Here is a 14,961-nt window from a genome sequence, read left to right on the forward strand (position 1 = left end):
ACCTCTGGCCTGAGGCTCCAGCACCTGCACTCCTAACCCCTGCACGATACTGCTGCTTATGGGGCTGCCCAGCCCCAGGAGACCAGGGGAAGGACAGCGGCAGAACCTTCATCCAGGCGAATAGATGGCAGGTGGCCATGGTCCGGAGCTGGACTGGGCGATCCTTCACTGGGCGATACGCAGCGATCAGGTGTGCAAGCTCCCTTCCCGGAGTGTCTCACCAAAGGCCTTAGAGGGGCTGACATGACTTCTCTCTTCTAGATTCCATGGGTCCTATGCCAACCTGCACTACGGCTTCCTCCCTGACGCCCTGGTGGACCTCACGGGAGGAGTGGTCACCAACATCGACCTGAACCTTCCTTCTGACCTGGTGATGATGGTGAAGACAGCGGCCAAGGCAGGCTCCCTGATTACCTGCGCCACGCTGGCCGAGGTGAGCAGACTCGACTCCTCATCCAGGAGTATCTAACCACCAGCCAGTTCAGCTAGTAAGGGGCATGGTCAAGCGGGCGCCATGGGGTGCTGGCACTATGCCTGATACCATCCTCACAGCAGCCCTCCCTCTGAGACAGGGGCTGCAGAATTCACTTACAGAAGAGGAGATGGGCTCAGAGAGGCTGAGGAAAACTCTCAGCCTCACACAGCCAGTAAGTAGCTGAGCTGGGTTCGAATGCTTATGGCCTGACCCTGCAGCCTTTGCCTAGCACAGCCGTGTGACCAGGCATAATGGGGTCTGGAGGGACTGGGCAGCCCTTTGATTCTCACTGGCTCCAAGGGTGGCATCCCAAGGTCAGTATGTCCTATTCTGAAAAGCTAGGATGACCCTCCAAATTATTTTGGAGTCTATTCTGAGACAGCCAGCTCCTTATCCATGAGAATATTTCCTGCGCTCTCTAAACATGTGGGTTTTGGGTGACACCCCCAATCTGAAACACCCCCCCCAAAACTAGCATGCACTTTAGTTTCTCACAGTGTATGGGTGCTGGGTGTTCCGGGCTCCTACAAGACACCCAGCAGTCATGTTTTGTGCTGCGTGTCATTAAGGAGGAGGGACTAGCGAAGGAAGCAGTCCACATTGGCCTTGGGACTCTGGGGTTCTGTCAGAAACGGGGTAGTCTCCGGAGGTATGACACGCCTGGGGCCTCAACCACCCAGCAGCCTACAAACCCGGTCCCTGTAGAAAAGACTCCCAAGAGCCTGTGCCTTTCCAGTGCCACAGTTTAGCTGCTGATTGAACCGTGCTTCTCTGTTCCTCTGAGGAACCTGTGAATGTGTAATGCTTGGTCTGCTTTCCTCCTCTGAAGCCGACAGGTGTGGCCAGGAGCCTGAAGAATGGCCTGGTGAGTCAGCACGCGTACACCGTGACTGGAGCCCAGCGGGTAAGTCTCCCGTGGGGAGTATCTGGCTTTCTTATTCCTCAAAACAGGAGTCAGCATCCCACGCCTTCAGCAGGCCCCCACCTGGCCTCATTCCTTCCACTCATCCAGAAATTCTGGTGCCCAGCATCTTCCTCCCCCAGGGACCCACCAGAGCTCTTGCGGTCCTTGTGCTGATCACAGATGGGCTGAGTGTCCCGCTAGACTGTGGGGTTAGCCCAGAAAAAAAAGAAGAAAGAACCACCCAGACGACTAGGGCAAGCCCTGGAAGGGTTTTGTTGGTTATGTATCAGCTAAACTGCTACCACGGAGGCCCTCCAAAAAACAGGGGCTTAAATAAGATAAAGTTCATCGCTATCTCAGGGAAGCAGGTAAACCCAGAGCTGATAGCTGTTAGGTGACTCCGCCGTCGGCAACATGGGTTCTCCCTGTGAGCCCAGGGCAGCTGCTCCGAGGACGGCCACCTTCTATCCAGGGAAAGCAAAAGAAGCCAGGGGATGCTTCTATATTCACATGGAAGGCACCCATCAGAAAACACACACACCATGTCGTCTCAGACCCCATTACTCCGAACTTAGTCACGTGCCACACGGAGGCCCAAGGGAGTCTGGGAAACATCCTGTCTAGACTTTATTCCCATGGAAGAGGGCAGGACAGCTGTTGGCGGACAGCGCTCCCCCTTGATGCAAGCATGGACCTGGGGTAGACAAAAGTGTACGTGATCACTGTGTGCCGTGTCACTCGGTCCTGACAACATGACTGACGTGCAGCCTTCTCCTTTCCTAAGTGAGAAGCCAAAGCCCGAGAGGGGAAGGTCAGGGTCAACACAGCTACTTAAAAATGCTGGGCCTGGACACCAACTGTGTGGTAACCGTGCTTTCTGGCCTTGAGACAATATCCCACACAGATCCTCTGTCTCTATTTCCCACCACTCTTGAGGTCTAATCATGTCCTTGAGGCCCTGAGAGGCCATCCCAAGCTCCAGGGTACACTTTCCACAGATGTTTACGACCATAGAATGCCGAGCGATCGGGCGCTGTTTCTGGCATGGGTTCTCCTCTTTGCCTTCCTTCTCTCTGTATCAGTCTGTCTCCCGTTTAGTGACCCCAGGACACTTGCTCTGTCGTTTTGTCTCTTGGTGAATTTTCCACAAAATAGAGACATATCTTCTGTCTCCTGTTTTTGTCCTTAAGGAAATGCATCACAAAATGCTTTCCTCTGCACAGTACCTGGGAGACAGTAGGCACCTAATAAATGCTCATGAGATTATGGAGGAGTGCACTTGCGTGAGTGGGTAAACGTGTCCCTCTGTGGCCTGTGAAGATGACGTCACTGAACCTCTGCGTCCATCACAGAATGGAGGGGAGGCGCTCAGAACACATTGCCCGTGAGCAAGGAAGAGATCACCCTGATTAAGCAGGGAGGACCCCAGTCACAGTGGCCCCAGATTCTCCTCCTCCAAATGCTCCCAAGCCCGTCTCAGAATTCTCCACGGGCGCAGCCAGTGCCATCATTGCACCAGGCCCCACAGGGACACGCCGCTTCCTACGACTCCCGTCCCAGATGTGCAAAGACCAGGCTAGGGATGACAGATTGGTTTCCTAGTGTGTCAGCCTCGATCCATTGACAATGCTGCTCGGATGACTGTGTCGACGAGACTCTGGCACTGCTTCCAGATTTGGGGAAAGAGCTGTGATCGATGTGTGATCTGTGCCGGAACAAAGGAGTCGTGGCACCGGTGTGATGTGTCCACCCTTCCTGGGAAAGGCCCTTTATATAATGAGACAGCCCTTGGTTTTAATCTGCCATGAGCCCTGAAACCACTTCTCCTAGGCCTAATCATTCACAACTGCGGGACTAGCGTTTAAGGGAAATACATCAGAGGAAATAATCATCCTGAACTAGATAACCTGCATCAACTTTTTCCTGGGGGGACCCTTTCTGAGAGCGTGGCCACGGCCAGGGGTACAGTGAGTGGCCAGGAGAGGTGAAGCAAGAGTGAGTTCTCAAAGGTTGTCATGACCTTGGCCTTGAGTGTGACCCCTGAACCTCTCTGCCAAGGCCCAGGAACTCGACTTGGTTGAAGATTTCTCCTCCCAAACGAGGAGGTCACAACTGACCTCAAGTGCTAAGATTAAACCAGCCCATAAATGCAGTCTGTTTCTTAATCTGCTTATCCTCCTCTGGGCAGGACACAGACAGGAAGATGAATGAAATTGGCATATTTTATTACGCACCTAGCGCGGGCGGTGACTCCCCTGGGCGAGGGGGTGAGGGTTTATCTGCATGCCTCATTGAGCCCTGCTTTCAGCTCCTTCACTTGCTGGCTGTTCTTCTCCCCTATGCCCATCTTAGCCCCGACTTTGGTGGGCACTAAGGGTGGCTCATTAAGCTTTTTGGGCCACCGGGCAACCATTTCTCACATCCCTGCTCCGTTAATAAATCTACTGGGTGTGAGACCTGGAGTGCCTGGGGGTAGGGAACCCCGGGTCTGTGCCAGGACCCCCGCCCAATCCCATGCAGCTTTAAAAGCCAAAACGCCTTCCCTATAGGGCCAGCCAGATGGAAGTGGATGGAAGAGAGCCTTACCCAAGCCAAGTTCTCTGGGCCTGTCTGATTGCATTGTTCCTACATGGTATTGCCCTACTGGTGATGACACAGGCCTTGGCCTGGTGGCCCAGGGGTCAGATGCAGAGGTCAGGGTTGTGGCCACACCCGAGAGTGGTCTGGGCCCTGGAGCAGCTGTAACCTTTATCTTCTCCCATCTCCAATTTCAGAGCCTGGCATGGGATGAGAACTCTTCTTCTGCCACTTACACTGTGGCCTTGGGAAGGTTGCTTAACCTCTCTGGTGCTCAGTTTCCTCCTGTGCAAGTCAAGGGTTCTATAAACATCCACTGGCAGTTTGAAGGACAGAAGGTGCTCCGGCGACGCTGGGCTCCGAGCCCCACCTCCATATGCAGGGTACTCCTCCATGTGGTGAGACTGCCCTCGGGGCTGTCTCTGCTGCCTCTGGCCTGGAACCACGGAGCAAGTAGGCCCCTTCCCTGGCCCCTGTAAGGACTTGGCCTCCACAGATGACCTCAGCACCCGTCAGCATCCAGCTATAATACACAACCATGCTTTAATTCCTCTCACCAGGCTGAGGGCTCCTGGATCTGGGAATGTGGGTTCAAAGGATTGAGTTCATTTTGTTGTAACTTATCAACGGTCCTGGACTTTGGCCTCCTGGTCTGAAGGAGCCAGCCTCCATATCGGGGGACCGGTGCTGATGGTGCCTGGAGAAGGAAGGAAAGTTCAGGTCATCAAGATGCCTGCCTGCCAATAGTGGCAGGGTGACAGGGAGCCTGGGGCAGTGCCATGGTGCAGGTGTGGGAGGGCTAACCTCGGCTGTCTTGAATCAGCCTCCTCCATATCCTTGCTCAGGACCACGCAGTAGGAGACCCCGGCACAGCTCCCAGTGCGCCGTGGGCAGGAGAGCAGCTGCATCTGTGGAACAGAGATGCTGGTGGTGGGGGGCGGGAAACAAAGCCTGCAGGAGGTTGGGGACCCATCAAGGTCTCCCCTCTGCAGCCTGCAGCAACGTCCTGTGCTATGCATCTGCTATTACATTTCAGCCCACCCACGTTCCAGGAGGTCTTGTCCGGAATGATGAAGCTGTGTCTGCCCTTCGAGGTGCTGAGCAGAAGGAGGGGCCGTTTTCTCCTCCCTCATTCCAACTCTGTGCTGGCAGCACAGAGACATTGATTTTTTTTTTTTTTCCTTTCAATTTTTTTTCTGGCTGCAGCCAAATGAGGTCAGAAGTTAAATTAGTCCTTGGAGGTAAAAAGCAGCTGCATTCATATCCCCTCTTTCTGCTGACTTTTGCTGGAGAACATTGACAGTTTCTTTTTCTGTTCTTTGCAGATTCAGACCTGGAGAAGATGGGAAGATCTTATCCGCCTGTGGAACCCCTGGGGCCACACTGAATGGAGAGGACGCTGGAGTGATGAGTATGGCTTCCGAAAACCTCTCTCCAGCCTTCCCGAGGGCCTGGTGTGCCGAGAGCCCCTGCCCCAGGAGGGCGGTCTCTGTCTCACCTGCTGCAGATCTCACTGTCCATTTCATACCTATGTGTGGCTGTCAGTCCACCTCCCATTCCCATGATGCCATTCACCAGGCATCTATTAGATCCCTACTGTGGGCTCCCTGCACTAAGTATACTGTGTTAGGGGTGTTGTGGGATATGTACAGATGACGAGACCGGGTGTCTAGCCCCCAGAAGGTTACAGTTTAACCACTGTGAACCTACTTACCCAGAATTACTTGTTTTTGTAAAGCATTGGGGAAGGAGTAGGTCATATGTTAAGTCCTATTTGGCAGAGAGAGATGGAGAGAAGGAGACTCATCCCATAAGGGATCCCATGGGATTTTTATCCTGATGACACCATCAGGAAAAGACTTCATTCTCGGGGGAGTTGGGGAACTGAGGCAAATTTCTGGCCACCTGGGTTGTCCGTCCTCCCTACTGATCTGGACTCTGATGTATAACCCGTGTCTGGACTCACACCTTGCTCGCGTAGGAGGAGTGAATGGAGCTGAGTGAGTGTCAGAGGCCCCTTGGCCATGTGCCACACGGCTGCGCTCTGCCCCAGCTGGCAAGTGGGGACACAGCTGTGTGATCAGTGGTTCCCTGGAGCCAGGCTAACATTTCCCAGCTGCCAAGAAGACTGATCCCTGGTCCCCATCCTTTGCTAAGGATGAGATGGCTATCCCTAGAGGGCCAGCTGGGGACAGGTTACCTGCTCCTCGGGCAGCCAGCAGAGCAGGTAGAAGCAATGGTGGAAAGAGAATAAGACTTGAAAAGAAATGCTGAGCATTCAGAGAGGTGAGCGACACCCAACAGCAGTGAAGGTCAATACAGGGAGAAGCAAGTTCTGGAAGACAAATGCAGAGTTGGCCAGCGTCCCTGCCCTACTTTCAGGCTGCCCAGAAGCTGACCTGATGCCACAAGTCAGGCTATGGCAGGGTCCACTCTGATCGTCTTTGAGCCCCAACAGCTGGCGTGTGCCTGCTCAACGTGGACACTCGTCAAATGGAACATGAACATACATTGAAGCTGGAGGTAGAAAGGGGGAGCGGGCAGAAGGGGGGGGCAAGCAACATGAATTCATAGAATGAACCTGGTGGGACCTCAGATGCCCCCTGGAGAACAGAGCAGCTGAACCCCTCCCCAGAAGGGGAATGAAATTACAACACCATGAACCATGAACAGTGTTGCATTTTCACTCACTGTTCCCCCTTCTCCTTTTATCTTGCCTCTATGCCTCCTTCCTTCCTTTGCCTCTTCCAAAGCAAATCTTAGCAACTTCTGGCCTTTGCCGGTTCTCTTTCTCAGTCACCACCCCAAGCTGCCAGTATGGCCCAGGGGGCGATGTGATTAACAGAATCCCTGACTCAGGGCTGGTTGCTGGGGTTGGAGACTGGAAGAGCGAATGTCAATGACACGTTTGCCTGGGGCGGGAGATGAGGCCACAGATTCAGCCTTGCCTCCTGTGTTAAATGTCTCATGACTGGTGAAGGCAGCAGGGCACCAGGCTGACATGTTCAGGGCAAGCTTCACAGGTAGAATCGAACTTGAGTTCAAGCAGGAAAAAGAAAAGTATCACCGGGTGGGTGGGGATGTACAGACCACTGCGCTGAGCCAGGAAGGCTTATGGTGTGTTCAGGGCCAACAGAGGAACCCAGGAGAGAAGTGCTGGGAGCTGGGACCAGAGAGCCCAATGGCAGCTTGGAAAGTTGGGTTTCTACCCCATGGGCATGGGATTTCTGAAGGCCCTTCAAGAGGGCGAGACCCATGCAGAGCAGGGAATGGGGAAGCGGGCCAGGCCATGCTAGCTCTGAGGGTCACATACCTGGCTGTGCTTGGGTTCACCAGGTCCCCCCAGAAGCGGAGCCATTAGAAAGTGACAGGTGATCAGATGATCACCGTCTCCCTGCTTTCCAAGGAATGGAGAGGGATGGAGAGAGCCGGCTGGTCTAATCTCAGCCATAATTGAAATTTCAGACGCACACACTTAAAGGCAAACTTGCATGAATCAATGGCATATTGATTTACACTACATTTATTTTCCCTTACACACTGCAGAAAATGTAATTATCACTTAATTATAAAATTGCCATTTTACAATAACACATCTGACTGGCTCAGCCTACGGCCCAAAGCGTGGGTGGTGGTCCCTTCCTTGCTCTCCCGCCACAGAGCTGACCCAGGTCCTCCAAGAAAGACACAAGCCACTTCTAGAGAGAGATGGGTGACACATTGTGCCTCTGGGGGCTGTTGCTTATGAGCCTGTCTCTGTTATGGGGAGCAGGTTGAAGAAGGGACAGCTGCTCGCTTCTGCCTGTGAGGGTCAACTCCTCTACCCCACACCCTAGGACTAGCTTCTGGAATACATTACCCTAGTGAACTGGGCAACTTTCTTCATTAGGCATGCTGAGAACTATTGCATGCCTGAGTGTCAAGGCAGTGGGTTCACTCCTGTGATGACGTAATGGTGAGAGTGCATCGCTGAGCTCATGGAGCTCAGAGTCCGGGGAGGGATGGCGAGAAATAAAGAAGCACCAGAAACACGGGGTACCAAGTGCTGAGGCAGGAGTGGTATGGCTGCCATGTGCATTCAGAGGAAGGGCAAGGACTCTCAAGGTGGTTTGGGAGTCCCATGGGGGGACAAGCAGGGTTTCCAACAGAGATGGCTGTTAGGAGGAAAGATGAGTGACATCCTCAAGTTACAGGGCTGAAAGGAGGAAGAACATCCCAGGCAGAGGGAGCCTCACTGCGAAGGCCAGGGCAGACCAGGACAGGTATTTCCAAAGGGATGAAGATATTCGTGTTCTGAGTGTGGAATTTCAGTGTGGGGTGTGTGTGGGGAAGTGGGGAGCTCCTCGGGGAAAGCTGGAGAGGGAGGCAGAGGCCAAGGTTCTGTTTTGGGAGCTTGAACTTCATCCTGAGAGGACAAGGGAACCCCTGATGTGTTTTAAGCGGGGAGATGTCAGAATCTGATTTCTGTTCTAGAAAGATCATTTGGATGGCCTTGTGGAGAGCAGATAGGGAAATGGGCAGGACTGCATGGTGGGAGACTAGTGGGAAGTCCAAAAAGGGGATGAGGGTTCGTAGCGGGAGGGATGGAAGTAAGCGGATGGCTTCGGGAGGGATTTCTAAGGTGGGATTGTCAATCACCATGGCTTGGCAGTTGCTTGCCTGTGGCGGGTTGAAGGGAGGAGTGGCTTCTCGCAGTCCCGCTCTGGCACTGGGAGAAGGCAGAGGGCAGTTTGGGATAGGCTGGTTTCCAGGTCAGTACGGGCTCTGGTGGAGACGTGGCTTGGCCCATAGCATGTATCCATCTAACCCTCAGGAAAGAGAATCTGGCTGGAGACCATTTGGAAGCCACCAGCATATAGACAATGACAGATTCTGTCACTAAGTAGAATGACACCCTCCCCCTGCACCCCAAGAACTCGTGGAGGACAAGCCTCCTGCTGGGGCACGTTTTGCAGAGATGCAGTCCTTCAGGAGCTCTCAACCCTGTGTCTGTGTCTCCACACTCAGGTCTCTGGAATGGCAGAAAATCCCGGACCAACAAAGAAGACAGCTGCATGAGAATAAGGAAGATGGCGAGTTTTGGTATTTTTCTTTTAAGACTACATTTTAAAGCTTTCCCTATTGCCCACTCCCTCAATCCCTATCCCTTTTCCTAAACCTTGGTGGGAGTAGGGATTAGCTTTGCAGAGACCTAGGTAGAAGGAGACTATTTCTTTTTTTCCACCAAGACACACAAGCACTGGATGGGAAATTATTTGTGTGCTTTCTCTCTGTGTGAAAGGGATTTCATTTCTGAAATATTGGAACTTCCAGGAAATGTGAATGGTAAAGGGAATATTGGCCCCCAAGCTTTGAAAGCAATAGTTTCCCGGAAACCAGGATGCCTGATTATTACATCTGTGTGTTAGGACCCACAGTGTTCCCCCTGGAGCTCCACAGTCTTCCAAAAGAGCAATTCGGTCTTAATCTCCCAGCCCTGACTCTAGAGCTCTGGGTGAGACATCTGTGTCCTCCCCCAGCAGCTATGGAGGACCAGATTTTAAAAAAAAAACACATTCTCAGCCATGTGCTCATATCTTAAAGGATAATAAAGACATTTCCCTGAGAGGTTACATTGGTTTATTTAGTAACATATTCAAATGGATTTAGCATGTGTGAAAAGGAGACTGGGTCTACAGAATCAAGAAGCAGAGAGACAAATGTAAATTAGAAAGGAAAAATATTGCCAATATCTCTACTTTGATCACCATAGAAGGGGGGATTTTATTTTTTTTTTCCTATATTTTTGCCATTTTTAAAAATTTAAATTCAATTAGCCAATAAAGCACATCACTAGTTTCAGGTGTAGTGCCCAACAATTTGTCAGTTGCGGATAACGGATTGAGCGCTGGGTACCAATACAAGGTGGGATTTTAGATGTTGAGACCATTGTATTCTGATAAGGATCTCAACAATGAATTTGGTGGAGGGTCAGAGGAAACAGTAGTCTTCCTGGCACCACATGGGATGCAGAGCAGAGAGAGACGGCAGCCATCCTTCATAGCCATGAGAGGGACTTGCAGAACCCGGAATTTTATTCAGTGTTGTCCTCCCGACCATAGGAGGGAGAAGTATCCTTGACAGTGAGTGAGGCAGGCTGAGGCTCTGGTCTTTGGGTGGGACAGGGGTAAGTCCACAAATACTGGAACTGACAGACAAAGGTGGACTGGAGAGAAGGGCACCCCCCACCCTAGGGACAAAACCAGTAAAATGATGTTTATAATCTGCTTATAACAGGATGTCATGTCAAGATTTCCGAGACAACTTCTCCTGCCTACATATATGCAACCAATTTCCAGTCAGTCTAAACCAAGGAAACGTGCCTCATGAAAGATGGTCCCAGGTGATGTTCAAGAACAGTGCAACTCCAGGAAATACCACAGGTAGTTATGGTGTTGGCAATTCTTCTGACAGATGGAAGCAGTCAGCCCTAGCCTTGCCTTGGCTTCAAGTCTCAGTGGCCTTTGATTCTAGACCATCAGCCTGAATTTGAGAGAAATCCTCCAGTCTAAAGGGACAGTAGCTGTTCTCCAAGGCAAACAGTTGCTGGTGGGCTGAGTGGGAGAATCTCACGTGGGCCTCCGCTTCCCTGTCATGCTCTCCCACCATCCTACTCACCGACACCAGCCTCCCAGGAGGAGGACAGGCTCACTGCTCTTCAGTAATTACCTAGGACTGGGGAGCTATGGAAAGAACACTAGACAAAAGTCAGGGCTTGGGTTAAACCATCACTTTACCCCATAAAGCACCATCCAGACATAAGAGAATGTTCCTGCTCCATGTTGGTGGGTGTATCCTGCTGCCGCACCCTGAGATCCCAGAGGTGGGCACCTCAGAGCCTGGACTTGGGTTCCCCTGAGATGAATTTTGTTGAGTGTGACCTTGGGAGGGTCACATGTTCTCCCCACACCTCCTGCTCCCCATTTGCCACACAGATGAATGAACTAGCTCCCTGTGAACGTGAACCTGAGTATTCTTACACATCCTTGAGAGGGGAAGCTATGCAAACAGGTTTGTGTGTATGTGTGTGTGTGTGTGTGTGTGAGAGAGAGAGAGAGAGTATGCATGTGTTTGCACCTAGACATGACCATTCCCTCTTCTTGGCACCTGCCTGTTGAGAATGGCTTGCTTGAATGACCCCCAGGTGTCCCTCTTTTCAACTCCAGGATCTTCGCCCTGTTGGTCAGAGAACCTTGGCACCAGGAGGCCATGGGTGGACTCTAAGGAACTTCCCAGTCACACTTGGGCAATTGACTGACCTTCCAGATCTTCAACTGACTGTGGGGCCAAAGTTCCCTTCCCTGGATATAGCACATATCAATGAACTACGAATGATACACTGGGGCTATTCTTAGATATTCTTTGCATGGAAAAGAGGGAAGGGAGCCAGCAAGCAAATACCCACTGGGCACTGCTAGGTACCCTTGAATGCATCATCTTGTTCAACCCTCACAAGGAGGAGCCTCTGTGCTTCCCCATTCCCCTCTCAGAGCTTTCCAACCTGCGATGCTCCTGATATGCATTCATTCCTCTCTATCTTGACTTGTCTTCATTCCTCCATGTATTTGAATCTACCTTAATAAGTCACCTTACTTCTGTCTCTTACTCTGGCTCTGATGAGCACACCTGGGTAGTAGAGTACCGTGAGTGGCCATCCCTCTGCCTGTTTGTTTCTGTCTTCATTAGTGCTGGGGGATTAGCATTTCGGGGATCTGATGGTTATCACCAATGCACAAGCTCATACATACCTGAGAATTCTAACATTCCACTTATGACAAAAATAGCCCTCAACTTTACAGTTAAGGAAATATTTTCACCAAGTGGGGAACATACTTCCCCTCCTTGCTGAGCGTGAAGAAGCTTGTGCAACAACTGGTAACTGTGGGTATTTGGGCTCCAAATCCGGATTTCCTGATGATTTGGTTCAGATTTTCTGAACCAGCATGGCCCTGGCCTAGTAATGGCCCTGGTCTAGGAGTCTTAAAGAAGCCAAACTGAGCTCCAGTGACAGCTCTTTCTCATGCAGAAGGACTTTCGAGGGACACGCAGTCCATCTTCTCTGTGCCAGAGGGCATGGAAAGCCACAATGCCATCATGTCCATCAACATCATCCAGCAAAATTTAAAGGCAAAAGACAAATTTCCACTAAGCCTCAGTGTGTTCAAGGTAAGGCGGCCTGCATAAGGGCTTACCTTTTCAGACAGTTATGCATTCCTTGGGCAGAGAAAGCAGCTGACCAGTGTGGGGGATTTCACTGAACTATCTCAGAGATCAAACCCAAAGGGCCCTAGGGTTCACCTGGTTCAACTCTAAAATTACAGGAAAACGTGGGCCTAACAGGAGATCAGTCTTGACCAGGCTTACAGTGGTACACGCCTCCTTCCGCTGTCACTTAGCATTTTCTGGTATGCTGCACGCTCAGATACTTGTCAGCCAAAAAGTAGTCCGGTCCAAGACCAGCTGTTGTAACAATGCAGATTCCTGGGACCATCCCAAACCTTCTGAATCTGAACAGAGTCTGAAAATCCACCTTGTAACAAGTTCCCTGGGTGCTGTTTATGTGCAGGAAAGTTTGACAGTCATTTTGGGAGGAGTTTAAGCTAAAAAAACGAATCCTGGCTATAAAACCAAAAGGCATGTTTTTCTCTTGTATTTAAACCAAAATCCAGGCATTGCTTGGTGGTTGGCTTGCAAGCATTTGCTTGGCCATTCATCCAAGGTCAGGTTTTCCTCCCCGCCTGGCCTCCCCTCCCCCCGTGCCACTCCCAACAAGCTTCACAGTTCCTGGGGGACCATCCTTCCACCCACAAGTCTTCACACACATCCCTGCAAGGAGCTCATCAGGGAGTTTGATTTATAAAATATTACTTAAAAGTGTTGCAAAAGAAAATCTGATACCTCTGCTCCCACTTCCTTTACCAGTTAATTTAATGCATCCCAAAGATAAAGTGAATGGTTCTTAAATCATATAGTCCGCACCCTCTCTGGACTAAGGTAACTAAGGTCCCACAACCATCAGATGCTGGGGTTCCCTGTCTTTATGATGGGACTGAAGGAACTGAGGTTTAGCAAGTAGAGGGACAAGGTCTCAATTAATGGCAGAGCTGGGGATTGGGCACCAGCTGCCCCCAAGCCTTCAGTCAAACATAGCCATCACCTCTGTGGCTGGGGCTCTGAATTTAGCATCTCTGGGAATAATCTCCATTCCTGTTCACTGAGCTGAAGGCAACAATCAGAACCCCAGGTCAGCCCATGTGTGCTGGGCAGGGCTCCTGGGTGCTCTGCTCACGCTGGAGCAGTCTTGAGTCCTGGCTGTAGTTCACGCCAGTGAGAAGGTTTCACAGTGATACCATGTTTCAGAGTTTGATGTGTGTTCACATTCATTGCCTCAAAAAACATTTTTATAGATGTGGAAGTCAAAGCTGAGAGAGAGTAAGCGACCCGCCCAAGATACAGTGAGGAGGTGATGGGAAAGTACTTGATACCGGAACTCCTGGTCCCAGGTTCCGGCCTCTCAGTGGGGCTCAGACGCTTGCTATTCTCATGATGCTCACAGCTTGAAGGAAAACAATGATTCCAGCTCTCGAAGGAGTAGAGCTCTTTGGGTTCTCTTCTAACCATGCTTCTACTTCCCAGTTTCATGAAATGAATGGGAAAGAAATGGTTGGGGTTTGGCACAGTACTTGGTGTCTAAAACCTGCTAAGGCCACCAAAGAATACTGAAAGATGCAGCAGTGGATGGTTGTCATTGTCCTCACCACCAGGCACCTGAACACTCTTCCACCTGATGGAGGGCAGGGCCTCATTTCCCACCACAGCAACCAAAGAGGCCAAATATTTTCTCTCCCCAGACCCTGAATGCAAAGGGGTAGATATGCGAGCCAGGCTTGTCCAATTAGGTATTCCTCTCATGCCCACCTCCCCCATCCCCAGAATCTTAGTCATTCTGGGTTTGGACTCTTGAGGTGGGACCAGCCAAAGGATTATCCATAGCAAATCTTGGGACCCAGCAGCATCCATGCAGGGAGATTCTGGGCATAGCTGTCCACCCTGCTTCCCACCCGCTTTCCCAGCTGCATTCTCTAGACTTCTCATACATGACTTCTGCTCATCCCACCCTGGTTGGTTTCCTTTGCTTCCAGCCAAGAATCCCAAGTGATTCAGGTGCATTCTGAGAGGACTCTCATTCTCAGAGTCTCTTCTGAGAAGAACAAAAGAAAGGGGAAGGAGAGGAATTGAGCCATCTGGTCTACCCAGCCAAAACGGAATAGTTCTCTCATGATGAGAGAGTAGCAGGAGAGGGTAGTCCTCTGCTCTCTCCTGATGAGGACCACTGCCCTCTTCTGATGAGAGACAGAAGCCCAGAGAAGGAAAGAGGGCTGCCTCAGTGCACAACTAGGGATGCTGGTCCCATTGCCATCTATGAGTCTGGTGCCCCAGAGCTGGGCATCACAACAGGCTTGTGTTAACTGATTTTCCTGAAATCTTTAGAGTTCAGGAACCTGGCACAATTGTAATCCTACCTATTTTTAAATGCTGCCAAGCCCATTTGTCTACTCTTCAGCCTGAGATGCATTTCTCAGCTGTGCTCTTTGCTAAAAAGGCACTCAGATCTGTGGCCTCCTCGGGCTCCCTGGAGGTCCCAGTGGAGCTTTCAGGATCCTGATTGAGTTAAACACAAAAGAACTGTCCAGACTATAGTAACTCAAGAGACACTTGGGTTTCTTTCACAGTTGAGCTGAGAAACACGCTCTGTGCATGTCAGCCACCAGGCTCTCAGAAGTCTGCAGGGCTCCGCTGGTGTTTGTGGGTACATACTGCTTGTATGACCGCTATGTACAGCGCTCTGGTCCTGGCATGGTCCCATGACTACCAACTCCTATGGGAGCACCATTCTTTCATCATAACAAACATGGGTAGTGTACCAATAGGTGGGGAAAAAAGACAAGGGTGGACAAGCCAATTC

At 51.1% G+C, this 14,961-nt stretch overlaps 1 protein-coding gene across 2 annotated transcripts in view; it reads left to right on the top strand.

Annotated features, from left to right (window-relative positions):
* The window catches only part of CAPN13 (calpain 13), an 80,246-nt gene that overhangs the window by 39,594 nt on the left and 25,691 nt on the right, over nucleotides 1-14,961 (top strand). For both annotated transcript variants that reach the window (XM_059188698.1, XM_059188699.1), the window contains exons 6-11: nucleotides 262-433; nucleotides 1,305-1,379; nucleotides 5,282-5,367; nucleotides 8,964-9,038; nucleotides 10,233-10,378; nucleotides 12,022-12,161. In XM_059188698.1, coding sequence (XP_059044681.1) covers nucleotides 262-433; nucleotides 1,305-1,379; nucleotides 5,282-5,367; nucleotides 8,964-9,038; nucleotides 10,233-10,378; nucleotides 12,022-12,161 — 694 coding nt within the window. The remainder of the gene's footprint in view (nucleotides 1-261; nucleotides 434-1,304; nucleotides 1,380-5,281; nucleotides 5,368-8,963; nucleotides 9,039-10,232; nucleotides 10,379-12,021; nucleotides 12,162-14,961) is intronic.

This window comes from Mustela lutreola, chromosome 9, assembly GCF_030435805.1.
Source record: "Mustela lutreola isolate mMusLut2 chromosome 9, mMusLut2.pri, whole genome shotgun sequence".
NCBI classification, from domain to species: Eukaryota; Metazoa; Chordata; class Mammalia; order Carnivora; family Mustelidae; genus Mustela; species Mustela lutreola.